Source organism: Marmota monax, unplaced genomic scaffold, assembly GCF_021218885.2.
Source record: "Marmota monax isolate L192 unplaced genomic scaffold, Marmota_monax_Labrador192_F-V1.1 WCK01_AAM20220418_F8-fsc00063, whole genome shotgun sequence".
Classification (NCBI taxonomy): Eukaryota; Metazoa; Chordata; class Mammalia; order Rodentia; family Sciuridae; genus Marmota; species Marmota monax.
The window spans coordinates 8,560,163-8,587,569 of NW_026693726.1; the positions used below are offsets into that span (position 1 = coordinate 8,560,163).

Genomic DNA, 27,407 nt, shown 5'->3' on the forward strand with positions numbered 1-27,407 from the left:
ATTTACATTGAAATGTTTAATTTTTTTACCAATTCTAAGAGACACTTTTTAAAATTTTAATGTCCTCCCATTCATTGTAAGTATATAGATATGATTGATTTCTGTATGTTTATCTTATACCGAGTCACTGATGAACGCTTATTATTTTGGAGGTTTTTTTTTTATAAATTCCTTGAGATTTTTCTAAAGATACCATCATGTTATCTGCAAATAAAGATAGCTTTATTCCTTCCTTTCCAAACTATAGGCATTTTAGGTTCGTTGCTTATCACTGTAAGTGAAGCAGCCAGCCCTCTATGGAATAAGAAGGATGAGAAAAGATTTTAGAGGGAAGCATTCAATTTTTCACCATTAAGTATAACACACACTGTAGGGGATTATCGGATGATTTTTAATAATGTTCAGTAAGCTCCTCTCAGTTTCTATATTTCCAACAATTGTGATCATGAATGGGTATTGAATTTTACTAAAATTCTTCTCTGCATCAATTGATATGAACATTTGGTTTTTTCTTCCTCAGACTGCTAATGATGGATTACTATGGTAGCAGTGCTGGGGGTTTGTCTTAATTAAACATCAGAGTCATGCAAACACGGACATAGCTGTCATGAAGGAAGACACTTGTGATATTTACAGATTTCTAGAATCGAAAGGTATGCCCTGCCACACAAGGCTAAATGGGAAAAAGCAAGGTCAGTCAGAAGGCAAAAATGTGAGGGGGAAACATGGACAAAGGCTTTTATTGTGTTCTTCCCAGAAAGGAATGAGCAAGGAAGAGAAAGGGGCCTAAACTGTGGGGGAATTTGGCCTGGAAGCAAAAACCTGATAAAGGAGGTATCTGGGACTTCAGGTTGGATTGGTTAGTGTGCATATGAGAGAAGTACTCCCCGGATGGTTATTTGTTCCCCCTGGAAATCAGCTAACCCTCAGTGGCGCAGCCCCTCTCTAGTCCACATGGTCAAAGTGTCAAATATAGAAACTAGGAAACTTCGTCAGTGCAATTACATTTATTGATTTTTGAATACTGAACCAGGCGTTGCATCACTGGAATAAACTCCACTTGGTCATCGTGTATAATTTCCTTTATATATTGCTGAATTCCATTTGCTAATAATGAAGGATGTTTTCATCTGTAAGAACATTGGTCTACAACTTTACTTTTTGTTACTATGTTGTCTTATTTGGGTATCAGCTCTATAAATGAATTGGAATGCGTTCCTTCTATTTTTTCTGGAAGAGATCATGTAAAATTGATGGTAATTCCTTGAGAGCTCAGCAGAATTCTGAGCCTGAGAATTTATTTGTGCTTTTTAAAATTGGAAAAAGAGATTTTCTAGTAATTAAAGGGCTACTCAAATGATGAACTTCATGCTAAATGAGTTGTGATAGCAAGTGATCCATTTCCTGCAGGTTGTTGGCTGGATGGATGCCGAGCTGTAGGAGTATTGACTATCCTTCCAAAGTCTGTAGTGATAGCCACTGTTTTGTTCCTGATTTGTGGCATTTTCTTTTTGTTTCTTTGTTAGTCTTCCTAGAGGTTGGCTAATATTAGTAACCTTTTCAAAGAATCGGCTTTTTGTTTCATTGATTTTCTTTATCACCTCTATTTTAAACCTCACTGATTTCTGTTTATTATTTCCTTTCTTCCGCTCACTTAGGTTTTATTTTGTTCTCTAAATTTTGAATATTGAAGTGGGAGCTTAGATGATTGATTCAAGATCTTTCTCCTTAAACATTTATTTACTGCTACGTATTTCCCTGTCAGTCCTGATTTAACTGTGTCCCATGGATTTTGATGTGTTTGTTCTATAATCATTTCCATGTATTTTTAAATTTACCTTGAGAATTCTTTGACCCATCCTTCAATTATTTAGAATTGTGCTGTTTAGTTAAGGTTTCTTGATTACCTTTCTGTTTATTTCTAGATTGATTCCATTATGGACTGAGAATGCACTTTGTGTGACTGTATTTTTGCTTAGATTTTTATGACCCAGATTGATGTATGTTCTATGGGCATTGGAAATAGAAAACGTGTTCTGTAGTTGTTGCATGTAATATTTTATAAATATCAATTAGCTCCTGTTGATTAACAGTGCTATTGAGTTCTATTATTATTATTTTTTTTGCTTATTTTCTACCTAAAAGTCTCTCTCAGTTGTTAAGGGAGGGATATTGAAATCTCCAACAATAATTAGGGATTTGTCTATTCTCTTTGCAGGTCTTTCTGTTTTTGCTTTAAATATGTTTTAAGCGTATGTAGTTATATTTAAAATGAATTCCTTTAAAACAGCATACATAGTGGGTCATGTTTTCTAATAAACTCTGCTAATCTCTATATATAATTTGTATTTTTAGATTATTTATACTTAGTCATCATGTAACAACTTAAGCATGACATTTTATTTTATATTATTTTCTTATTTATTCTATGTTTTGCATTTCTCCACTTTCTCTTTCCTGCCTTCCTCTGGGTGACTTTCAATTCTTCTTAGTATTCCATTTTATTTGTAGAATTATTAACTATATCACTTTGTTAGAGTTTTAGTGCTTTATTTATGTCTTACATTGCACCTGCACAATTTTTTACAGTCATACATCATCCTTTTATCAGACAAAGTGAAGTATAGGAACCATACCTCACTTTACCTCCATTTTCTCTCCTCAATGTATAATATAATTGTCTTAAACATTTCTTCCAAATATGTTTTGAACCATATTAGAGTGTCTTAATTTTTGCTTCAAAAAATTAGAATTTCAAAGATAATTTGGAAAACTCAAGAGAAAAAGAAAAATATAGTACCTATCTATATTTTTGCTTACTGTGTACTTTTTTCTTCCCTGTGACCTAAGATTCCTTTTGCTATTTCCTTTATATTTAAGAGAATTCCCTTAAGCTAAACTATATTTTTAAGGTAGGTATTCTGGAAACAAATTGATTTAGTTTTCCTCCATGTGAGAATTTCTTGGTTTCCCCTTCATCTCTGGGAGATATTTTTACTGGGTATAAAATTGGGGGTTGATGGTTCTTCTCTTTTAGCCCATGAAAAATAATGTGCTACATCATTCTGGCTTCCATGGTTTCTAATGATAAACCAGTTACTATTCTTTTTGTTTTTCCCCTGTGGGCAAATATAGTACTAGCTAGCTTTAATATTTTGCCTACAGTTTTAAGAAATATAATTATGATGTGTCTTTGCATCAAAAAAAATCTGTTTCTTGTTAAACTTGGAAGTTTTCAACCATTATTTCTTTTCATTGTTTTTCAAGTCCTGCCCTCTTTATTCTCTCATTTCATGACTCTGATGATATAAATGTAAAATTTTTTGTTATAGGCCCACAAGTCTCTTTATACTGTGTTCATTTTTTTTTTAAAGTCTACTTTCTCTCCGTTGTTCAGGTTGGGTAATTTCCATGTATCTATTTTCTAGTTCATTCTTTCTTTCCTCTGTCCCTTCCATTATGCTTTTGAGCCCTTCCTGTGAGCTTCTTTTAGTTATTTGATCATTGCATTTTTTTAAATTTAAAATTTCCATGTGATTCTTCTTTCTCTTTGATATCGTTACTAAACTTTCTATTTGTTTGCTGAAACTTTCTACTTTTTTCACTGTCAAGTGTGTTTATAGTTTCTGCTGAGGCAGTCTTATAAGTAATTTCAAGATCTTTATCATGTAGTTCTCACATATCTATCATTTGGTGTTGGCTTCAATGATTGTCATTTTGTTGGTGGTGTTCAGTTTGAGATCTTTCTGGTTCTTTATATGAAATGTGATTTTTAATTTTAGCCTAGATATTTCTGTGTGGTGTTCTGAAATTCTGGATTTATGTAAACTTTTTGTTCTAGCTGGCCTTTCTTGACACCATTCTTGAGAAGAAGCAGGTTGTACTGCCTCGTTATTGCCAGGTGACAATAGAGTCCATGTTCCTGACTCAGTCTCTTTTGATACCCAAGGAGAAGCTGGACTAGGGTGGCAACTCTCTTTCCCCATGTGGTTTCCACTGTCACTGTAGTGGTGGAGGCCCCATAATCAGTGGAAAATGTTTTTGACCCTCCACTCTCTGACACCATCCCAGTGGGGAATGTAAAGGGGTACTCTATTGACATGGAAATTAGGAGGAATCCTGGCTCCCCACATGGTCTCCATTGACACTGTAAGGGTGGAGGAAGGGGTCATTATTGGCCATTGAGGATGAAGTTCTGGATCTCTATTGGAACTTTTATAGTATTGTCCTAGTAAGGATATTACTCACCTAGTTATAACCTGACAAGCATGAGAGTCCAGGCTGCCACTCAGAGGTTTTGGTAGTGAGGTGATGAAGGAAACATTGTTTTCTGCAGTGTTTGAATATAATAGAGCAACTATTTTCTAAAATTTGTCTATCTTGCTAGACTAGGCTTCTCCTTACCCAGTCCCTTTTATTATAGAATAGCCTTTTTGGCTGGTTTGGTTTTGCTTTGTTTACCCATTGCTACCTATTCTGTACCACATGAGGTATATGTGGAATAAAGAAAAGGATATCCAGGTGTTTGCCACCCTGTCCTTCATGGGGTCCTGAGGTCCCTAGCTGTTCTGCCTTCTAATCTCCCTCTTCAGAGTTCTCTGATGTTAATTTTATGTATAATGTCTAGTGCTTAGTCTTGAGGCTTAGCTAGAGAAGTGGGGAGAAGTAAGTCCACTCCATCTTTGCAGAAGCAGAAATTTGATGACATTTTGCATAATAAGGTATTGAAATATAATCCAGGGATCTTCAGCTACTATTGTTATGTGTGGAAGTCCTTCATTAGTGTAGAAGAATTCTGAGATGGTCCTTTCAGGGGACACGTTTTTGCTAAGTGTGACTTCCTGTTTTTATTCTATAGGCTTATATGAAACAGTCATATATTTTAAGTTTAAAAAAATACATCAGGAGAAGAAAATAATGTAGTCTTAAGAGAGAAGTCTGTAAATTGGGTGAAGTTGGTCTACACCACTGGGGAGTAAGCATCTCACAACCCTTCTTGTAATGTGGACTTTGAGACTGAATTGCACAGAATTATGAATCAGAGTAAGGTATTAAGCATAACTCTTCCTTATCTAATATTTAATGGGTTCCTCAAAATATTGTACCTTGATATCACCAATCAACTTTACCTTGATATCACCATAAAAGGAAAATCTACTGACCTCAGCAGTGTAGGGTATGGGTAACAGTCAGGTTAGAGAAGACAAAAAATGGGATTAAAATCTTGGGGGGCCCTGGTAAGTGGCAGTTTCTGGCAAGTATAGTTTAGACAATATAACCCAGTGTTTGACATGTGTTATGGTTTGGATGTGAGGTGTTCCCCAAAAGCTCAAGTGTGAGACAATGCAAGAAGGTTCAGAGGAGAAATAATTGGGTTGTAAATGTCTTACCCCAATCAATGATTTAATCTCCTGATAGGGATTAACTGTATAGTAACTGAAGTGGAAGGGTGTGGCTGGAGAAGTTGGGAATTGGGGCGTGGCTTTGGGTATACATTTGTATCTGGAGAGTGGAGTTTCTCTCTCTCTTTGCTTCCTGATGTGAGTTGTTTCCCTCTGCCATACTCTCCCGCTGTGATGTTCAGCCTCACCTCAAGACCCTAGGAATGGAGCCAGCCTTCTATGAACTAAGACCTCTGAACTGTGAGCCTTCAAATAAACTTTTCCTCCTTACAGTTGTACTGGTCAGATCCTTTAGTCATAGCAGCAAAAAAGCTAACTTAAAACAACATGTAACAGACACTCATAAATATGTGCTGAATTGAAGAAGTGCTAAGTGTGAACTAATTCTCTAGGGTAGAATTAAAGACCTTAAATAAAGCATTATAAAATCGTAAAGTTCTGTTTTACCCAGTACTCTGTCAAATACATACTTATGTTATTCCAGTTCTCATAGTGAGAACTGTTGCTATAACACAATACCACAGACTGGATAGGCTGTCAAAAAAGGAAGTTTATTTTGGCTCATGGTTTTGGTCCAAGGTTAAGGGGTCACATCTGATGATGGATGGCTTTTCTTGATGGTAGAGACACTAAGTTGTACAAGCCAACAGACGGGGCAAGTATGTGTGTATATCCTCTGGTCTCTCTATTCTTATAAAAGAACCAGTATTCAATCAAGGGTACGCCACCCAAAATTTATCTAATCCTACTTATTGCCCTAGGGTTCCATCTCTAAACACCAGAGTTGGATTAAGTTTCCACCCTCTTGATACCTCACAATGGGGATTAAGTTTCAACATGAGTTTTGGAGAGGATACACCATATTCAAAAAATAACGGTACTCTATCAATAGCATCAAATCAGGCATATTTTAGGCTGTCAATCAATTAGTTATTAATTCCAAGTGCTAAAAAATATGGCTCCATCTAGAAAGGGGAAAAAAGAAGGTTCAGAAGAGTCTAGGTTGTTTTTTAGTGTGATTCATCCAAATTTTTGGATCTCCTTTTACTGGGCACATGATATTTCCATTTCCTGACTCCCTGAAAGTCAGGCATGTGTTTGGCCTATGAAATGTGACATGTCACTGGGAAGAATATCATTCTGAGGTTCTACTTTAAGAGCTAAAGTCTGACCTTTCTATGCAGTTTCCTTGAGCAGTGTCTAGAAGCACTGCTCTGGCTGGGGGAGACTGCATCCCTGGCTGAGGGCAACTCAAGCAGGACAGAACATTTAATGTGAGACAGAAATCAATCTTCATAGTTTTAAACAACAGTAAAGCAGGGGTTGTTTATTAAGAAAGTATTATAGGGGCTGGGGATGTGGCTCAAGCGGTAGCGCGCTCGCTTGGCATGCGTGCGGCCCGGGTTCGATCCTCAGCACCACATACAAAGATGTTGTGTCTGCTGAGAACTAAAAAATAAATATTAATATTCTCTCTCTCTACCTATCTCTCTCCCTCTCTCTTTAAAAAAAAAAGTATTATATAGCCTATTCTGAATGATAGAAAATAGTAAGTGCGCCTATCATTCCATTGACTTGGGAGGCTGAGGCAAGAGAATCACAACTTCAAGGCCAGTCTCAGCATCTCAATGGGATCCTGCCTCAAAATAAAAAATTTTTTAAAAGGCTGGGCATGTAGTTCCATAATAAAGTACCCCTGGGTTCTATTGTCAGTACCACACACACAAAAGAGTGTGTCTTCAACAGTGAGATTATAGTGATTTTTTTCTTCCTGATGTCTTCACTTTCTAATTTCTTTAGTAATAGTTTTTATCTGTTTTTGACTTTTCTAGAATGTGTATCACTTTCATAGTAAGGAAGCAAAATTAATTTAAAATAAACTGGAGATGTAGATACATTTTATGAATTGAACATGTTTATAATTTGGAACAATGTCATATTGTTATTGCTAAATGTATAAAAAGTACAGAATTTTTATAATTTTCTTGAACTTAGGGTATGTTTAGGTGCATATTTTTAGTCTCCAAGAACTCTAAAAAACAGTGCTGTCCTGTCATTGAATCAAAGCCTATCTTGACAGAGTCTGCTCCTCACTAACAAATACTCCTCCAAGAAGGTGGTGGGCTTGGGTTTGATGGTACTTGGATAACTTTTGTGACTGATAACTTCCACTTTATCTGCAGTTTGATAATGTGACCAGGTAAAGACAACCAACAATTGTGGGCATTGACCATAAAAGGGTTATGCTTGCTAACTTTCCCTTCTCTTCCCTACAACACACACACACACACACACACACACACACACAATAAAACACATATGTAATTATTATTAATAATATTGCCAGGCCCATTCAGGAATACCCAGAATATTTGTATATTGCCCTATTAGACAGGAGGACCTTTTATTTAATTTTTATAGAGGATCCTGAAGAAAAATAATCCTATTTTTTACTCTTGCCCAAGCCCAGAACTAAAGGCACAGGTTTACACATGTCTATCAGCACATATTTACCAACTGACTTGAATGAGGGCAGTAAGAGCCCAAAACTTCTTTCTTTGGCCAGGGTCAACCTAGCCAGAACTTACATAGTCTCTGACCTATAATTTTTTTTTCAGTCTCCCCTGACACAAATAGAAAATGGTTTTTGATATCTTTGAGGTTTCAAAAACTAAAACTAAGTGTCTCTTGGTATTTTTTTAAAGGATAATAGTTTCTTAGTGATTTTGCTTACTGTCTCTTGAGTATTATTTAGACTTTTCTTCAACTTTAATAACCTAGAAATGTAGAGTACAATAGCCTATCAGTAGAAATAAAAAACCTCTTATCGGTATTATTTAAAAAGATAGTAAATCCTTGGATTTATAAATAAATGCTTTATTCTTATTCTTCTATAGGCCCTCAAAACTCACATTTATTTTGTGAAATAATGGATTATATTTCTGAACATTATATTTCAAGACCTTGAAAGAAACCAGAAAGAGTGAGACTCTCATATAGAACTTATTGCAAAGAACAAACTTTTGGGAATGGCCTCTCTCTTTAAGGAATCAAACTTTTTTTTTTTAATGTACATCCTGAATTGTACATTAAAATAAATGAAGACAACATTACTAAGAATTTTTATACTTCTTAAATTTGATTTGGATTAGTAAGAGATTATGACAAATGCACACACATTAGTGTAAATGATCGCTCTAACTTAGTAATTTCATGGTTTCATTAAGTTTTTAAAAGTATGATAGATGAAACAAAAACAAAATTACCATGAAAAACAAGGACCTTTTACTGAAATTGTCTCATTTAGCCTTTGAAATATTTCTTTTCCACATTGTAAAATGTCTAGATAGAGGCAAAAATTATTTTTAAATTTTTCAAATGTCAACCCTTAAGCACAGTTCCATGTACTCATGTTAGAAACTAGGTCTTGGTGTGGAAGATGCCTAGGGATCCTGTAGAACTCAAAGAGTTCTGAAAAAAAAGTTAATGACCCTCTTTCCTTGTTACTAAAAAAGACCCAGGCAAGGCATTTCATACACCCACAGGGAGCAGCTCCCTGCCTGAACTGTTATTTCCCTCTGCTTTCATCTTACCTTGTAACACTTTACAGGGATATTTTGTTGCACTGAAACTGATTGACAGCAAACTCCGCAACTCAAATAACATTTAGAGTTCCTACTTTTTAAATTCAATTAGCCAAGATAAACCAAATCTGCTGAAAGCTTTCATGAAGACCTGATCACCCAGGACTAATACAGACTTCATGGTCAAGGTCCTTTGTCCTGTGGATCTAATTAGCCCCGAGAGCAGTTTCCCAGATTTTAAATCATAAACTCATGCCCTGCTCTGTACTCCAAATTTGGAACCACTTTGCTCTTATTTTAATCTGATATTTATAAAATATGTTGCTCTACAAAAAAAAAAAAATGTTCCCATGGCTCAGTTAGGGGGATCAACTAGCCCCTCAATCAACAAGTATCTTCTCCCTTGGGACCTGCCATGACCCCAGGATGGAGGAAGGAGATAGCACTGTCACCTGTGCAGACTTTGACAGTGAGTTTTGTTAGACTTCGGTCAATTCAAACAGCCTCATCTCCCCCAAATCCTTAGAATACTTTTTCAGCCCCTACCCACACAGCAGGCACTCCATCACCAGGACATTTAGCTAATATGGAGAGAGTGGGAGGAAGAGAGCAGAGAGGAAAGACCCCTGCTTAGAGCCCCTGGAGCTAAGACTTGATCGCCTAATGCAGAATCAACTCCCCTCAGCACTCAGGCCACACACGCTCAGTGCCAGGCAGGGGTTCATATAATTGCAACGTGGAAAAGATGAGCTGGCATCTGTACCCCATTTTCAAGTTGTGGCATCAAAATGGGAGGAGGAAGGCCAGAAAAATAGAGGAAACTGAAACAGGTGGGAAGCTTGGCGGGTTCTCATCCTTTCTCCACCAGGAAGCTAGAGCTTCAACCCGATAGTCTTCAGGGTTGCAGGGCCACTGATTCCTTCCAACCTGGAGTGCTTATTAATGGACCTGCATTTCTTTTTCCTTCCCAGGACAGCTTTCCTGCCCGCTTCGGAGGAGTCCATTTTGTCAACCAGCCCTGGTACATTCACGCCCTGTACACGCTCATCAAGCCATTCCTTAAAGACAAGACCAGGAAACGGGTAATAAGAACGAACTGTATCACAGAAATGCCAAATTCCCTGGGAATACCAAGGATAATTACGGTGCTCCCCTCCCCCATCGTGTTCCCCTGGGCTTATCTTCCACCTAGGGTTTTTCTGCAACCCCTGAGCATTTGAGCCTCAGCTGGAGTTTGCAAATGGCCTAGATACAATCAATAATTCAGTAGAAGTGGGCTATTTTCGGAGTCCCAGTGACAAACCAAAGGAAACTTTGAAGGCATGCAAATGCCAGATGCCCATTTAACAATAAACGTAGATGGGAGATACTGGGTCCAGCCGCTTCCTGTTTAAGGAATATTTTAATAGTTAGCCTTTTAACCTGTAAATGTATTATCACTATGAAGAATATTTGTAATCTGTTTTTGTCTTGCGGCTCTTGGGTGGGTAGGTGACTGTCCTGTGCATCATCTGTAGGGTTGGAAAAACATTCTTCATAGGAAATAAGAATGCTTTTAGAAAGAAGGCTTTTAAAATCTTCATTATCAGGTGACATTTGGGGAGTTGGTCTCTCCCATTAGAGCTGGGATTTTGTGGCACTCTAGCTGAGTGAGAATTTTTTTTTTTTTAACTATTCTAAATATCAGTTTCCTTTTTCATGAAGAGAGGAAACTAACACCTGAAACTAACACCTACATCAGCGTTGTTGGGAGTCACTTAATGAGCCAGTGTCTGAGACCTTGTGCCATAATGCATTCCTGTAGCAGACACTGAGTAACGTTTTACCATTTAGTTCTTTTTTTCCTACCCCCTCCCCAATTTTGCTGAGGGATGCTTTAAAAATAAAATTGTATATATTGAAGGTGTGTGGTGTGAAGATTAACATACATACACATCGTAAAATGACCACCACAATCGAACTAATCAACACATGCACGGCCACATAATCATGTTTTTATTTTATTTTCCTTTTTGGTGTGGGGAACTCCATTAGCCAATTTCAAGTACACAGTGCAGTGTTATTAACTGTAGATACTGCATTGTATAGTAGATCCCCACAATTTATCCATCTGTTTAATTGAACCTCTGTAGCCGTTCACCATCGTCTTTCCTCCTCTACCCCCAGACCCTGGCAACCACTTTTCCACTCTCTGCTTCTGTGAGCTCATTTGTTTTCAGATTTTACGAATAAGTGAGATCATGCAATATTTATCTTTCAGCACCTGGCTTAATTCACTCAACATAACATACTCGAGGTTCATCTGTTATCAAAAGTGGCAGGAACATCTTTTTAAAGGCCAAATAATATATTCCATTCTCTCTCTCTCTCTCTCTCTCTCTCTCTCTCTGTGTGTGTGTGTGGGGGGGGGAGAGAGAGAGGGAGAGAGAGAGAGAAGCAGAGACAGGGACACAGAGAGAGAATGTGTGAAAGTATATACCATATTTTCTTTGCTCATTTGTTTGCAGACACTTGGGGTTTCCATATCTTGGTTATTGTGAATAAGGCTGCAGTGTTTCCTTTCATTAGACTTTCTGATTTCAGCTGCCTCCTGGTCAGAAGCTCCACTCCCCAAGGGAGTTTGGCCAGGGTCATTCTTACAACACTTCTCTATACCCCTATGCCCAGGAGACACAGCAACTGGGGAGAGCTTCAGGAAGGACTGATGTGAGGTTCCTCTCTTACACACCACAGGGCTCCTAATTCCCCCAGACTGTGGATACTTTTAAGTCCTTGGGGAACATGGCAGTAGAATACAGGAAGGATAATTTCCTGTCTTCAGACAAATATGGCACTGGGAACCAGAACTCACCAAAATCAGGAGGCGACATTCTGAGATAGTTTGCAGTCTGTCTGGGGTTCTGGAGAGGGCTAAGAAAGCAAGAGTCCTGTGCTGTTGTTTCCAGTATGGCTTCAGGCTCCCTGGTGTCTTCCTCTTCAACCCTGGATGAAGCCAGTGGGAATTTCTCCTCCCATGATAGACACTTGCTGCTCTGCCAGTGAAGGAACTTTCTGGAGCTTTGGGCACAAGATACAGTGTGTTAGGTCAGGGCCCAGCCTATGCCTGTGTGTTTCTCTATCCCACAGGACTCTCAGATGGGAGAGCCATGTTCAACAGCACTTCTCTTTAAAAAAAAACTGGATGTATTGAGTGTGTGTGTACAAATGTTGACTTCAAGTGCCAGGGACAGTATTTAAGTTTAGTATCCTTCAAATACTATGGCACTATCTAAGGAGCTTTTTAAAAACCAGAATAATTAAATTACATCAAAAGAAATAAATCTTAAAATTCATTAATCCCCAACTGCAGAGTCAGAAAATGTACATTATTTTTTGAAGTACTACAGTATTTTGAAGAATTTAGCACTTGGCTTCTTTTCTCCCTTATTTTTAAATGATGCCATTACATAATAAATTAAAATGAATACAGTAGCAAATACTTATTACTGAGGTCCTGAATTTAAGTAGTTTTAAAATCACATTTAAATTTTATCATAGCTAATTGTGGTATGTGTGTTTATTTGTGTGTGTGTATGTGTATATGTTGGTGGCTTTATATTTATACGTGACTTATTTATTACATATAATTAATTATTTGTAGCTCAACATGTTGCACATAATTATTTCATGCCTGCCAATGCCATCACAGATGCACTTTAAATCACCTTTTAGAATCAATTTCTAAATTGTTGTCAATGTTAATTATGTGCTTGTGGATCATGCATTTTATGGATTTGTCTGAAAAAAACTTATGATTTGGGGCCATTTTATTTTTTCCCGTTTGATGATTTTCTAACATTGTTTGTTCAGAAGATGCAGAATTGTTTAGGTATGAGGCCCCAATATAAACCAAACAGAAAATATCTGCAAAAAAAAAAAAAAAATCTCACAATATTTTCTCAGGCCACAGTTTTTAATTCCATTGACTAAATATGGATTGAGCTTCTACCTTCTGTTCTAACCACACCCTAGGAGGTAAGAGCATGGTAAAGAAGTAAAATAACATATCTTTTTACTCAGGTATTCTCTCCCCAAGAAGCAAGATTTAGACGAACACATTGGCTATATATATATATATATATATATATATATATATATAGAGAGAGAGAGAGAGAGAGAGAGAGAGAGAGAGAGATTGAAGACCTCATTGGAGGACAGGCAGGAGAACCAGGATGGGCCGAATTAGAAAGAGGCTGAGAAGGATGGGCAGGACCAGGGGAGACACTGAGGGCCAGAGGGCCCAGCTAGGAGAACAGAGCAGTCTGGGGATGCATGTGAGGCATGGACAGGGTTTGGGATGGTCTATATCAGTCTCCTGTATGTGAAAATGTGAGCCATGGACAAATAATACCCAATCTGTTCATAAACTTCATTTTTGTGACTATTAATTCAGCCCCTTTTCTGAGCCATAAATTAACATCTCATGATGACTAAGCTACAGCGCTAAAATGCATGCCTCTTTAAACACCATCATCGCCAACAGTGCATCCAATTTGTCACTGCTAAATTGTGCATTAGAGTAAATACTTGGTCATATTTCAGATTTTTTATTGGCAATTTTTTTTTCTTTTCAGATTTTCCTGCATGGAAACAATTTAAATAGCCTTCACCAGCTAATCCATCCAGAGTTTTTGCCCTCTGAATTTGGAGGAACCCTGCCTCCTTATGACATGGGAACTTGGGCTCGGACATTACTCGGTCCTGACTACAGCGATGAAAATGACTATACTCACACTTCCTATAATGCCATGCATGTCAAACACACGTCCTCCAACCTCGAGAGAGAATGCTCGCCCAAACCCATGAAAAGGTAAGGCCCATGTTGTCGAAGATTTGCAGTCAGAGGTCAGTGGGGTTTTTGATTGAGTCCTATTGTGGATTGAGTAATGGAAGACTTCATGGGCATGGGATTGAATAAAATAAATTGCAATACATTCTTGGCTGAGTTTACTGGAATTGAAAGCAAATGGGGCTTGACTGGTCCAGAAATACAGTTGTCCCCATTGTATTAAAGGAACAGTTCAAGGCTAGGACCTTGCTCATGTCCCGATGACAGCCCTGGCCTCTCTCGGGAGTTTGTTAATACACACAGATGAAATGGTGGGCCTCTGAGATGGCAAAGCAACCTGCTAGTAAATGTTCCTATCATTTATTCAGTTGAAACCAAACAAGTATTTACGAGGCTTCAGCATGGATTAGGGACCAGGGGCATAAACATGAATAAATTCCCAAAGAACAGAGAGGTGCGCCTCTAGAAAATCTTCCAAGTAAGAATATTTGGAACACATTTATAAAGTGTTTGGCAGTTGAGTTGGACTCTGAAGATTGGCAATGCTGGTATAATAAAGGGAACTGGCAAGCCAAGCAGAGGGGCAGACAGAAGCATGGAAGGTCAGATGATCTTGTGTGGCAAACAGGTGTGGGAGAGTTGGGATGGATCGGGACATGGAGGAGAGGTCCAAAAGGATTTGGCTCCAGGTGGTGAAGTGTGTTCCATTCGGGACAGTGCTAAGGAAGAGGGTTTCTGCTTCTTCTTTTTTTCCTTCTTTTTTCCTTCGTATAGCAGGAAGTAGAACCCAGGGACTAATGCATGCTAAGTAAGTGCTCTGCTCCTGAGCTATACCCCCAGCCTGAAGATTGATTTTTAAATTTATATGAAAAAATATGAGTACCCTCTCATTGTGAAAACTAAAATGCAATTCCAAAACTAAATTCCAATTTCTCCCTTAAGATGATTATCAGGCTGGGGTGGGCCCTTCCTTTCTGTTTCTCATACATTACATTATCTGTGCACATCCCTACAAATAAATATCTAATAATGAGGATTAGTGTGCTAGAACTGTCATAATAAAGTGCCACAGAGAGGGTGGCTTAAACAGCCGAAATTTATCTTCTCGCAGTTCTAGAAGTTACAAGTGCAAGGTGAAGGTGTCTGCAGGGTTTATCTCTCTGAGGTCTCTCTCCTTGGCTTGCAGAGGGCTGTATTCTTCAGTGTCTTCATGTGGTTTTCTTTCTGTGCACATCTGTGTCTTCATCTATTCTTCTTAGAAGGACATCAGTCATATTGGATTAGGACACACCCTACTGACTTCATTTTAACTTAATCACCTCTTTAAAGCTGCTACCTCCAAAATAGTTATAATCTAAGGGACTGAGGTTTAGGACTTCAACATAAGAATCTAGCAGGGAGTAGGAAGAACATAATTTAGCCCATGGCATTGTTATATAACACCTTTGCATGTCAGTACGTCTGGATTTAGCTCATACTGTTGTGGTGCACAGAATTCTAGAACATCGATATGCCAGTTTAGCCATTTTCTTATTGGTGGAAATTTAGGTTGCTTTTGAGTTTTGTTCTCTGTTTCAAATAAGTCTCAATAAATACCCTTGTTATACTTCTCCTCATTTTCCTAGGAAAGTCCCCTGGGTAGATTCAGAGCCCTGCATTTGCTGTGTCAGAGGCTGTATGCATTTTGAGTTGTTAGTCCACACTACCCAGAGACATCTGATCAACCTCTCACCCGCAATGTGTGAGAATCTTCCTTTCCCCAGGCCTTCCCAAAGTACTAGATATCACCAGATTTCAATTTTAATCAGAATCCTGGTGGTTGGAAAATGCCACATCACTTTTGTTTTCATCTGTATGTCCTCACCAGACATAGTTAAGCAGAGACATGACATAATCAGGTCTGCATTTTCTAAGAATTGTTTTCTAAGATTAGCAGGGAGATAGTTTGTGGACCAGGAACTATCACAGTTGTTGGAAGCTTCCAAACGTTTTGGAAGCTCAGATGGTTAGAAGTCTAGACCTAACATCAAGCAGAGGAGTACTCACCCCATTATAGCAAAGTTGGCACAGGGCAGAAGACAAGCATCCATCTTGAAGTGGCCTTAGGATAACCGTGTCTATCCATGTCTTGCCCCAAAGTAGAGCATCCAGGATGAGGATCTCTGTCTTGTTTAGCTGTGAATATTACACAAATATTATACTCAAGTATGTGAGAGGCTCTCTGTTGGGATGGGAGGGATCTGGAAATTCATTTAGTCCCAAAGTAATGCACGAACATTCTCCGTGAACTGTTGGTTACAGTGGCTGAGAGTTTGCTTGTGACATTGTCCATTCCCAGTCCTAACCTGTTCTCATTCCAGACGATGGAATAATGGAAACAACTCACTGTTCTGAGCCCTTTAACCTTCAATAATTCTTAATCCTCACCACAAGGTACTATTATTATCCCCATTTCACACACAAGAAAACAGACTCAGAAATGTTACCCACCTATGCAAGGTCACACAGCAAGTAAATGACCAAGCTGGGATTCAGACTTTTGCAGGCTGGCTCTGGGCTCTGGGTTCATGTCCACTCTAAGATAAAGCATGTTGCCTGGTCTTCCATGTACTTTCTATTGTTTCTCCCCCAATCTCCATTGATGGGGAAAAGTGACACCCCACAGATCCTGTCCCCACATATCTCTAGAGATGTTTGCATAGGACTATTATATTTTCATGTATGTTTGAACTTCCAAAGTCAAGTGGCCTAGAATAGGAATTTGACATTCTTTCCACAGAGTCTAGTCACAGCACTACCTCCTTTTGAGCGACTGTACCTGTCCTGACTTCAAATTCTACCTTTGATTTGATTTTGAGGGTCAAAGGAAGTGACAGCTTTCATTATCAGGTCATGAATTATGGAGGGAGAAGGCATTGTCCAACTTCTATTCACTTTACCCCTTCCCAAGAAAGGAGTAAAGTGAATAGAACTCAGTGTCTAATATACAATAGACACTGTGTCTAATACACTGTGTCTAGCAGACACCTGTACATGCTTGTTAAATATGTGAATGAAAATGATGAGTGAAAGCTGTTACCTCCAAAGCACATCCTTGGTACACTGGACCAATTGCTTCAACCAGTTTTTCTCAGGCTGGGCACTGGAGGAATTTTTAGGAAGCAGGTTTATTTAAACTATAGTGGTTCAGAGGTGCTAAAGCCTAAAAATCTCTGGACTTAGAGTATGGAAATGCTTTGAACTTTATACCCAGCAGGTGGGAACTTAACAGTTACTCTTTGTCCCACATTCTTAGGCTAGAAAGAGGTTTTACAAGTTTTTACCAAGAAAACAGAGATAGTACCTTTTGTACATCAACAAGCTTGAGATAGACTCTGTCACACCTTTTGTATGCAAACTTGGCATTTCCAAGAAACGAAAAGCTTCAAACCACAAGGCTCTCTGCAGAAATCCTGCTGACAAGGAACCAAATTATGGCGATGGGAGGGTCCCTGGAGAAGTTGAATTATTACAGGTATGGTTGGGAGTCTCTTAGGTGGTGGCGGAGTGCCTGATCTGCTTCGGTTCTGCATCCAGGGGGAAAGGGCTGGTTCCCCTTGTCTTTAACAAGATTCCAGTGGATGGTGTTTACGGGAGTGTTCGGCTAGCTTTTGCATCACTGTGACCAAAATACCCCACAAGAGCAACTTAGGGAAGGGCAAGTTTATTTGGGGCTTCTGATTTCAGAGATCTCAGTCCCCACATGGCCAACTTCATGGCTCTGGCCTAAGGTGTGGCTGCACTTCAGGAGGAAGGGCCCAGTGGAGGAAGGCTGCTCAGTTCATAACAGGGTCAGGAAGCAGAGAGAAAGAAGTGGGGAGGGGGCTTCAGAGAAGATATACCCTTCAGGGCATGTCCCCAGTGACCCACCTGCTCCAGCCTCAGCAGACCTGCCTACAGTTACCACCAAGTCAGTCCATTCAGACTAGGATGTAGTGGTTAGGTTATAGCCCTCCTCATCTAACATTTTCACTTCTGAATATTCCTGCATTAAGAGGAGTTTGGGGGTATACTTCATATTCAGACTGTAACAGGGTGCTTGTATTCTAGTGCAGAAGAGAAGACATCCACAAATAACTATAGCAGGAACAGAGAGGAGAAGTGAGAACCTGCCACCACGTTCCAAGGAAGCATTGTTAATTTCAGCCAGGAAGACTCTCAGGGGAGATGTCATGAAGGAAGTTGTGGCTGGTCTGCAGTTTGGAGGACAAGTGCATCCCTTTACATGCGGGACTCAAAATCCAAGACCACCTAACTAGAGAAGCCAGCAATTGTGCACACATCTCCTTTCCCCCACCAATGCTATAAGGGTGTCCTGTCCACTCCTGTTGCTCTTTGTGTTGCAACCTTAAACCCTCCTCTAGGGATTTCTGGCAGCCACAGGAGATGGGCAGAGGCAGCAGTGAAAAGGAATTTCCTTATCTATTGGTATGCATCTGCCATCAGGCTTCACACTGTAGGAGGAAGAGAACAGCCACCATTCAGAGCATCTTTTAGAGGCCCTTGAAACTCATGGGAATGTAGGAAAATTGAAAAGAGAATTAGGGAAGAACTTTAAGGGAAGTTCTCCTGGTTTTCCACCTGGTAGACTGTTCTGTTCCCCAGCATAGTCAGGCAGCCTTGGTTTGCAGTGTCCAAGCATACACAGGCAGTTTATGGGGTGAGATGTTCCCTGCTGCCTGGCCAAATTAGAAAGGGCCTCATTACTCTGAGGCAGATGATGTTGAAACAGCACTGTGATTTCCAGTTAACACAGACTGCATATCCTCCAAACTTGTGCCATAGTTCCCAGAATGCTTCAGATCCACTTGGAGTCAAATGGATTTTGTAGACTGTCCTTGGGTACTAATCACAAATGACTACTGAGTTCCAAGTGGCTCTCTCAAACAATGCTTTTTGGTACACCTGTAGAATAAAATCCCAGATCCCTGTTACTCTCAGCAAATGAGTGGTTCTAATAAGCTCTTTTTTTTTTCCTCTCTTCAATAATTGTGGCTCAACCCTTAAGCAGAATTTTAAAAAAATGTTAGTTTAGATGGAAATTTCTCTAAATAGGTTATTTCAATATCATTCTTCTCTTAAATCCAAAGACAACCAGGTGGGCTATTGAGGTATGTGGCATTCCATACTTCAGTATTAAATGAAGTAGAGTTCTGTATGTTTAACCTCTTATTTCTGTTTTTTATTTCTTCCATTTCCTTGCTCCTGGGCTATTGGTGGGTCTTTTTGCTGGTCTTGCTGGTGAATGTGTGAAGCATCCCTTTTCCTCCTATCTGATTCATTATTTGACTGTTTTAGACTTGGAGAATAGGTAGCCAAATGTGTTAAAATTGTCCAATAGAGAACAGTAAGTAAGCTTTGTATCAGTTATAAATATGATGATTATTATTTTTGCAAAGAAGAGAGAACCTGAAATGAACTGCTTTAAATAAAAATGTCTTATTTCACATAATGGGATGTGTCGAATTAAAGTGGCTGCAGAACTGCTTTGCCAATGACGTCGGGATGACCACAAGGACCCAGGTTCTCTCCACTATGTCCAGCACAATTGGAGAATTCCAGACAAGGCCTTTGCCTCTGTCTTACATGGGAAGGATGGCGCCCAAACAAAATGAACACTTGTGGAATACGAAGGAGGAGAAGATGATTCTATGTTGGGAAACAACAGTCCTGTTTCAGGCTTAGTAAGCTCAAAACTTCCTTTCCATGAATTAGGTGGATGATTTTTTTTTTAAAATCAGTATATAGATTTTGTGACATCTCCTTTAGTTATTATGCAATGTTTTTAATTAGTTTCTGGCTATAGCCTTTATTACTGATAAAATAAATTAAAATGACTATAATATTATTAAAGACAAGTACACACCCAGAATAATCACTACTGGTTAGTGATTAGCCATTTTGCGGAGATTTTTAAATATATATATATATATATATATACACACACACGCACACACACACACAGACATACACATGCATTTACGTATCTACATATGTACACAAATATATTTGTATTTAGAAATCATTGGTGATAAATATGTAGGTTTTATCCTATCACTTGGATTCAGAGTAAAGATCTCACTACCTCCTGGAATTGGAGCCATCTAAATGCAAACATTTGGTCCAGAGGTGGGGAGTTTGGAGTTACCTGATTTACAAGCAACACTCAGAAGAGAAGGTTGTGATAGGTGCTCTTGAAGCATGTTGGAGATTACAAATTGCCCTCAGGGGCTTTATTTCATTGTTTTGTTCATTTCTTCTGAACTTTGACAGACCTGAGCACAGCTATTGACAATGGAATTGTGATCTCAAGGAAATAAAGAATATCTTTCTTGGTATGGTTACCAGAGGTTCTGGCCAGAGGGGGTCCTGACTTCAGGAAATCCCAACAGACCAGGTCTGGCCACTCTTCCCCCAAATCAAATGGAAAATGTAATGGCAAAATAGGAAAGGAATTTATTCAGTACAGCTATACTGGAAAGACAAGGAGGACATGTGTCCTCATCCTTATCCTCTGGGGCTGGCTAGAGTTCCCAGATTAAATAGAGAAGTGGGGACAAAAGTGCGCATAGTTAAGAGGTCTTGCTCAAAGTGGTCTGTTTGTTCATTGTCTCGGGATGACCATGGGGGGCCTTGTCATCAATATGAAAGTTGCTGGTGCCTGGTGGGTAGTTTTAACTATCGCAATTTGTTGATCCATCTGAATTATTTTTCTTGGAATCCAAAATGAATGCAAGAGGGAATAATTCAGAGAAAAGGACAAGTCAGAAAGGCAAGATATTAGTTTAGGGTAATGATGGCTGGAGACTTCCAGGCACCTTGCCAGGGTTCTGAAACAGTATGTTCTAAAAGCTGGCAGACGACGATCTGTTGATTGTGATGTCTTGTAAATCTTAAAAAGACCTTATTTATTCTTGGCAACTCCACCCTTGAAGGGATGGGATTACCAGTTTTAAATGAACATGTCTTAAATGATCAACATGACTACATACAGAGCTGAAAAAGATTCTGGCCCAAAGTTTAAGGTAGAAAGGAGTCAAATACAAAATAAAGGTCAAGTTGCCAAGCTTTTATCCCACTTTTAATGATGTATTTGACATTGAGTCAGTGCTTTAAGTAAAAGCAGCCTCGAACTTCCTATTATTGTATTTCTGGGCAAAAATAAAGGAAGGATTCTGAACACCAAGCTCTGTGCTGCCTCTGAAACTGTCACCAGGGAGAAAGTGCATCTGATTTTCCAGGGCTGGGGAGTGTGGTCATCCCAGTGAAGGGGTAAGGAACAATCCTCAACTAAATAGGATTAGTCCAGATATGGAGGAGTTGGTTTCCTTAATTAGAGGTGGTGACTGGATTAAGTCCCCACTGTGTCAGAATGGCAGGTTGTTCCTCCAGGGCTGGAAGGGAAAGAAAACATGTGTTTTGCTCCATCCCTTTCATTGACCTTGAGTATGGTCCTCTCGATTGTACTGCTGAAGACAGCATTTATATGCAGAATGAATATTATTTATAAAAATTTTACATAAAAATACATTTTGTTATTCTCTTTATTATCAGAATTTATGAAATTTTAAATCTAGTGGGAGTCACTTAAGTGTTATCAGAATTTCTACCACTACAGACCTCTTCTGTTGTCCCCAAATGATGTATATGTGATGTGTGTGTGTGTGGTGTGTGTGTGTGTATGTGCACACACAAGCATGTATAAAAGTGTTGCCTAATAAGGATGTTGTATTCAAAGGTCATTAAGTAACCAGGAATTCTTGTTTCTATGATGTAATCATTGTTATTTCACAAAATGATCATAAGGGTTTTAATTTCAATAAAAATAAAGTTTCTTAATACTAAAGATTCAGTGTCATAGCTGGTACATGTGTTAGTTAGGTTTTTCTTTCTGTAACCAAAGTACCTGACAAGAACAACTTAGAGGAGGAAAAGTTTATTTTGGCTCTTGATTTCAAAGATTTGGTCCATGATGGGCCAACTCCATTGCTCTGGGTCCAAGTGAGACAGAACATCATGGCAGAAGGGTGTGGGAGAGGGAAGCTGCTGTGTTCAAGGTAGCCAAAATGCAGAGAAAGCAAGGTTTAGGGACTGCAGGGAAGATGATCCCGTCCAAGGTAAGCCCGCAGTAACCCAATCCTCCATCCATACCCCACCTGCCTTCAGTTACACCCAAGTCAGCCCATTCACACTAGGATGAACAGATTAGCTTACGGCTCTCTTAATCTAATCATTTCACCTCTGACTACTTCTGAATTAGTAATTAGTAGGAGATTTGGGGGGACACCTCATATCCAAATCATAATAGTACATGTGAAATTTCCATAAAGTTTTATGAAATATTAATAATGTTTTAAAAACATCTGCTTAATCCTTTTGCTCATTACTACCTATATGAAATAGCTGGGATTAAAGTTGAAGCCTCCTGACTTTAGGTTTGGGTATTTTTCTGGGTAATCACACCACTAGCTTCTTCTTGCACATGACATATGTTTCATACATATTTAATATTTTTAGTCCAAAAAAAATAATTATGTGGTGCAAAGAGTTGCTTTTTATACCGGTTCTAAGGTTCAAAAAATATTTTTCTTCCTCTAATTGTCATAGCCAAAGTTCTAAGAAGTCCTACAGGAAAAAAAGCACTCTATCAATAAACCTATTTTGTCCTAAAATTTCTTCCGGGTAGACTAGTTGTGAGCATTTTACGGTGCACTTGTCTCCTAGAGATTTCTGGAAAGCACTGATCCAGTGATTGAAATGGAAAGTCAGGAAGCTGATTTAGGTTCATGGAAATCCAACTGGGCTGAGCCTTAATGATTTTCATCCTCCTTGTTTCCTGGAGCCCCCTTCCTGGTATGCTCAGAAGCATCTGCATTTCAATCTGGGCTCAATCTGGTAGCCCTGTTATACAAGGAAGAATTTTTTCTTTTTTTAATGTACTATCTCGTATTGCAGCCTCATTCAATTCATGAACTTCCCAAATAAATATTCATGTCTCAGCACTGAAAGAGAAAGCCCAAATCTTTTAACTGTGAAGCCATGGCTCTTTCTCAGAAGCCTGGAAGTAACCACAATGCGACATTTTTACTTCTCTTGTGCAGCACATGAGCTGACTGGACCCTAATTCTGTTACCTGTAGCCCAATTGCTCCAGCTTCCCAAGCCAGAAACAGTTTGAAGAAATGCAGAGCCAGACTGACTTGAAAGATTCCTGCAGAGGTGCTCTCATGAGCATAGAATACAAGGCAGAGTGCAATGGCCATACCCACCCTGTCCACTTCCACTCGACAACCATTTGATGAGCATTTCTCTAGGATGAGATCACAGGCTCCATCTCTCATATAATTGAAAGACCAGGGTCAGCAAAAGACCTTAATGAAAAAAAGTGACAACATTGCACCACCTAAGCCCAAAACACAGGCACAACATTTTGGTTCTTAACTCTGTGTTGGTGTCCTGAGTTGACATGACATGGCCATGACTCTGACGTCTCTGGTGTGTGTTTATATTTAGTAATGTTTGTTCCCAGGCTTTAAAAAAAAAAAAAACTAGGGTAATGCTACACACATAAAGTCAAAATGCAATTCTTATAATTTCTCAGAATCCCAAGGTAAGTTCTGGGTGCAGCCTGGTCATAGACAAAGTTGAACCATAAGAACTTAACAGAAATCCTGCTGTGGTTTTGTCCAACACACACAAAGGCTGTGAGTTAGAGGCTTGGTCTCCTGCTCGATGCTGTTGGAAGGTGGAGGAATTTTCAGAGGTGGGTTTAATAGGAAGTTATAGGTAATTGGAATTGTGCTCTCAAAGAGGATTGGGGGACTCTGGTCTCTTCCTCTCTCTTTCACTTGCTGGCCTTGAGGGAGCAGTTTTGTTCCACCATGGGCTGCTGCCTTACTATAGGCCTGAAAGAAATGGGACCAAACTGATCATGGACTGGAACTACTGAAAGCATGAGCCAAAATATAGCTTTTCTCCTTAAAAGTTGATAATCTTAGGTATTTGTCGTAGTAACAGAAAGTTATTATGTCTCTGACTCAGAAAACTATTCATAGATAAAAAAGACTGGAAGACTAGCTGCCTCCCCAGTTAGAACAGTACAGAGCACCCACCAATTTCAGAGAAGCTATCCGTCCTAGCATTTTAGGGAGAGCTACTGCCTTGGGGACTTGGCTGGCTCTGCCATTAAAAACTCCACTTTTGATGTTTTTGGTTGAAAACCTTCGTTCTCATATTCCCTAAAATGCCCCTTCTCGATTCCATGTGGAAGAAATGAAAAATATCATAAACATATTGTGAACCATCTGATTTTTTTGAGGGGGGGCAGGAGGGGAAGAGAATGCTGAATTAAATTCAAAGTTTTGAGCCAGAGGAAACTCCCAGCAGTGTTGTTCTGTTTGGGCCTTTCCCCGGGTGGTAGAAGTCAATTTAACTGTTTTCAGCTGTCAGTAGCATTGGCCATGACTTGGGTGATCTTTCAACATGTAGTCCACCTTTTATTGGGTGAATTTGTACATTTGCAGGATAACGATTCTTTTCCGGCAGAGGTAATATATCGTCGTGAAATACCACCCATATGAGAAGAATGAGGGCCTGCTGTATTGAGAACAGGAGGACCCTTGTCTTCTGAGCAGCCAGGGGAATGATGCCATTGTACTGTGTGGCTGGGGAACAGATGTTCCATGTGATTATTAGGTTCAATAACACTATATAGTATATAGTTTCTTAATGAACAACACACAGTTTCTACTGTTCTCTAAATTGTCTGGTGTTTGGCACCCACCTCAAACAGCATTGAAGAGGTTTTGGTGTGTCACTGCTATTCAGGTTGCTAATGACTGAGATGTTGTCACTGAGATGAAGTCTCTAGAAGCAGAGACTTCTAAGGTAAGCCATAAATTGCCTGGTGTTTCATGTCACTTAGTGGATGCTGGAATGTTCCATGCATGCAACAGGAATTTGTTAACCATTCTTAAAGAATGAAGAAAAAGAGCCACATAGCCTCACTGTTACGGGTTCATCTGGCTGAGACAAGATATACTGTTTTTATACAGTCTTCTCTTCCGAGGCAGAAATAAAGGGGACCATCTCCTTATAAGCACATCCTCTCTAACTATGGAACAGTGGAGTGAAAGAAAATCTATATGATGAATTTAGTTGATAAGGAAATGAATGGGACTAGTTAAAATCATGTGTAGAGGGCCATGCTTTCTCTTGTCTTTAAAGAATGACAGGGACAAATATGAGATAAGGATTTCTAAGCTATTGGCAAAGTAAAGAATTAGGCTTGAGTTAGAGGGAAATGAACAGATGTGGGTGAACTGCTTGGGTAGAGTTTGCAAAGCAAACTGTGATTACTCACACTGCATGCTCTGAAGATTCTTATGTGCTGATGCACCATGCTCAGAGGCAATTACTTGGAAAAGGAGATATCGCCTAGGCAAGAAAGACAAGGCATATTTATTTCTTGTGACACATTGCTATTAGTAAACAAACACTTTGCCTGATTCCAATTAGGCTGATGCTGTTTGTCCCCAACATCCAGCTAGCAATGAACCTCTCCTATAAGCTTATAATGATCACGTGGAGGAAAAAGAAACATTTATAGTTTATGGTAAAAATCTCTGCAATGTCATGCTTCAAAACAGTGTGCAACTGGAATGTAGAGTTCTAGTTCCTTTTTAGTGTTAGCCAGACTTTGTAGTAGATGTCATTTTAGTTTAACATGTTCAAACTACAGAATGTGAATTTCTATATCAGAGAAATGAATGATGAGTATTTCATTTGAAACTCCTTTGTAGCCTCACTTAGAATGTGCCTCTCTGGTTTCCTGTTATTATGGTAATAGGGACCAGTAAAACCCCTCACTTAGCTTTGGGCTCATCAAGCTGAGTCCTAGGTGCATGCTTCAGCTTTGTGACTTTGAGGTTATGGTTACACTTTTATTTTCCTTTTTTTACAGTATGATCACTTCTTTTCACTGGCTTCTTTAGCTAGATGACCTTGGGCAAGTCACTTCCCCTCACTTGACCTCAGCTTCCTTGACCTTAAATAGATATGAAGATCTGCATGACCTTGGGAGGCTCCTGTTAAGAGTCGAACGGCAACAGAATGAGAATGTAAACTGCAGAGCACTATAGAAAAACAATAGAAAAAATATTACTGCACTTTCCTTCCCATCATTAATGCATAAGAATTTCTATTTTGTTCTAGATTTTCTTTCCTTCTAAATGAAAGTTTGTCACTTAAAATAAAAATATCCAACCCCTAATAGAGAAACAGGCAATGAGGAGGTACAGTGACTCAAAAGGCAATGCCCTGGATTCCTGGCCAGAAGTCAGACTGGCCAATAAAATTGGCCATTTCCCTCTTCTTTGCATTAATTTATGCATGGATCCAATATAATCTGTACCCTTGGAGCCCTGTACCCAGAATGTGGCCAGGCACAGTGGGTGCAGAGCACAGAAGGAAAGCCAAGCAAAGAGAATTATTGGTGAACAGCACCCCTCTCTATCTTTTTCCCATCTGCCAAGAAGGCCCTGCCCTCATGGAAGACCTTGTTTCCCACTCTATCTCAGACTGAGCTTGCCCTCTGTTCTGGATGACAATTCCATCATTATTGGTCTAAGTGTTTTTCCTTCCTCCCTAACCCTCTCATCTAATTTATTAATCTTGACTGTGGTCTTTGGAGACACAATGATGCCTCTCCTCTGCTTAACACCACCCAAAGGCTTCCCATTGGCCTCCTTCATCATCTGGAGGCTGCTCATCTTGACCCCAAGCCACTCCCTAGTGTGTTCAGTCCTGGTCATTCCCTCTGTGTACTGGGCTATTCCCTACTCCAGAACTTTCCTGCTCTAGGATGCTCCTCTCTCAATAATAGCTGAATTCTCATCCATCAGGTCTGGTCTATGTAACATGGTTACATGCCTGAAGGGAGTTCTTCACCCTCCCCATACTCATGAGCCCTTCCCATGCCACCCTGCTATTCTATATTAGCAAACTCTTATTTCCTTCTCAATAGAGATCACAATACTATAGTTATATATTTGTTGGTTTTCTTATGGATCTAATCTCCCTTCTACAAGTTATATGCTCTACAGGATACACTGTTGTGCATCTTGTGCTTCACGTATCCCTTAGTATACAACAGGTGCTCTGGGTCTATCTGGGAATGGAGAGATGGAGGGGGGCAAAAGGAAGTGAGGAAGGAAGGGAAGCAGAAAGAAGGATGAAGGAAAGCCAAAGTTGTGTGACAATAAATGCTATTGGGAATACTCTGTTTTGTAGAGTGAAAAGGAAGGATAAGACAGAAACATGATTGTTGTCATAAATGTTTGACTAGGATTTGAAATTGTCTCTCTAATATTATCCATTACTACCCATTCCTCTTTGTGATATGCACTAATCACACAGAAATGTATTCAATTCTGAATGTTTTTGATTCCTAATTCATATTGCTACATAGGTTGCCCGAGATATTAAAGTTATATATAATATCCAAAACCAGATTATCTATTGCTATCTATTACCATCTCCTCAGCATTATTTCTCT

The 27,407-nt window shown here is 39.2% G+C and overlaps 1 protein-coding gene across 2 annotated transcripts in view; it reads left to right on the forward strand.

Annotated features, from left to right (window-relative positions):
* Nucleotides 1-27,407, forward strand: part of Clvs1 (clavesin 1) — a 199,105-nt gene that overhangs the window by 152,811 nt on the left and 18,887 nt on the right. For both annotated transcript variants that reach the window (XM_046460589.2, XM_058584432.1), the window contains exons 4-5: nucleotides 9,958-10,068; nucleotides 13,600-13,835. In XM_046460589.2, the coding sequence (XP_046316545.1) occupies nucleotides 9,958-10,068; nucleotides 13,600-13,835 (347 nt within the window). The remainder of the gene's footprint in view (nucleotides 1-9,957; nucleotides 10,069-13,599; nucleotides 13,836-27,407) is intronic.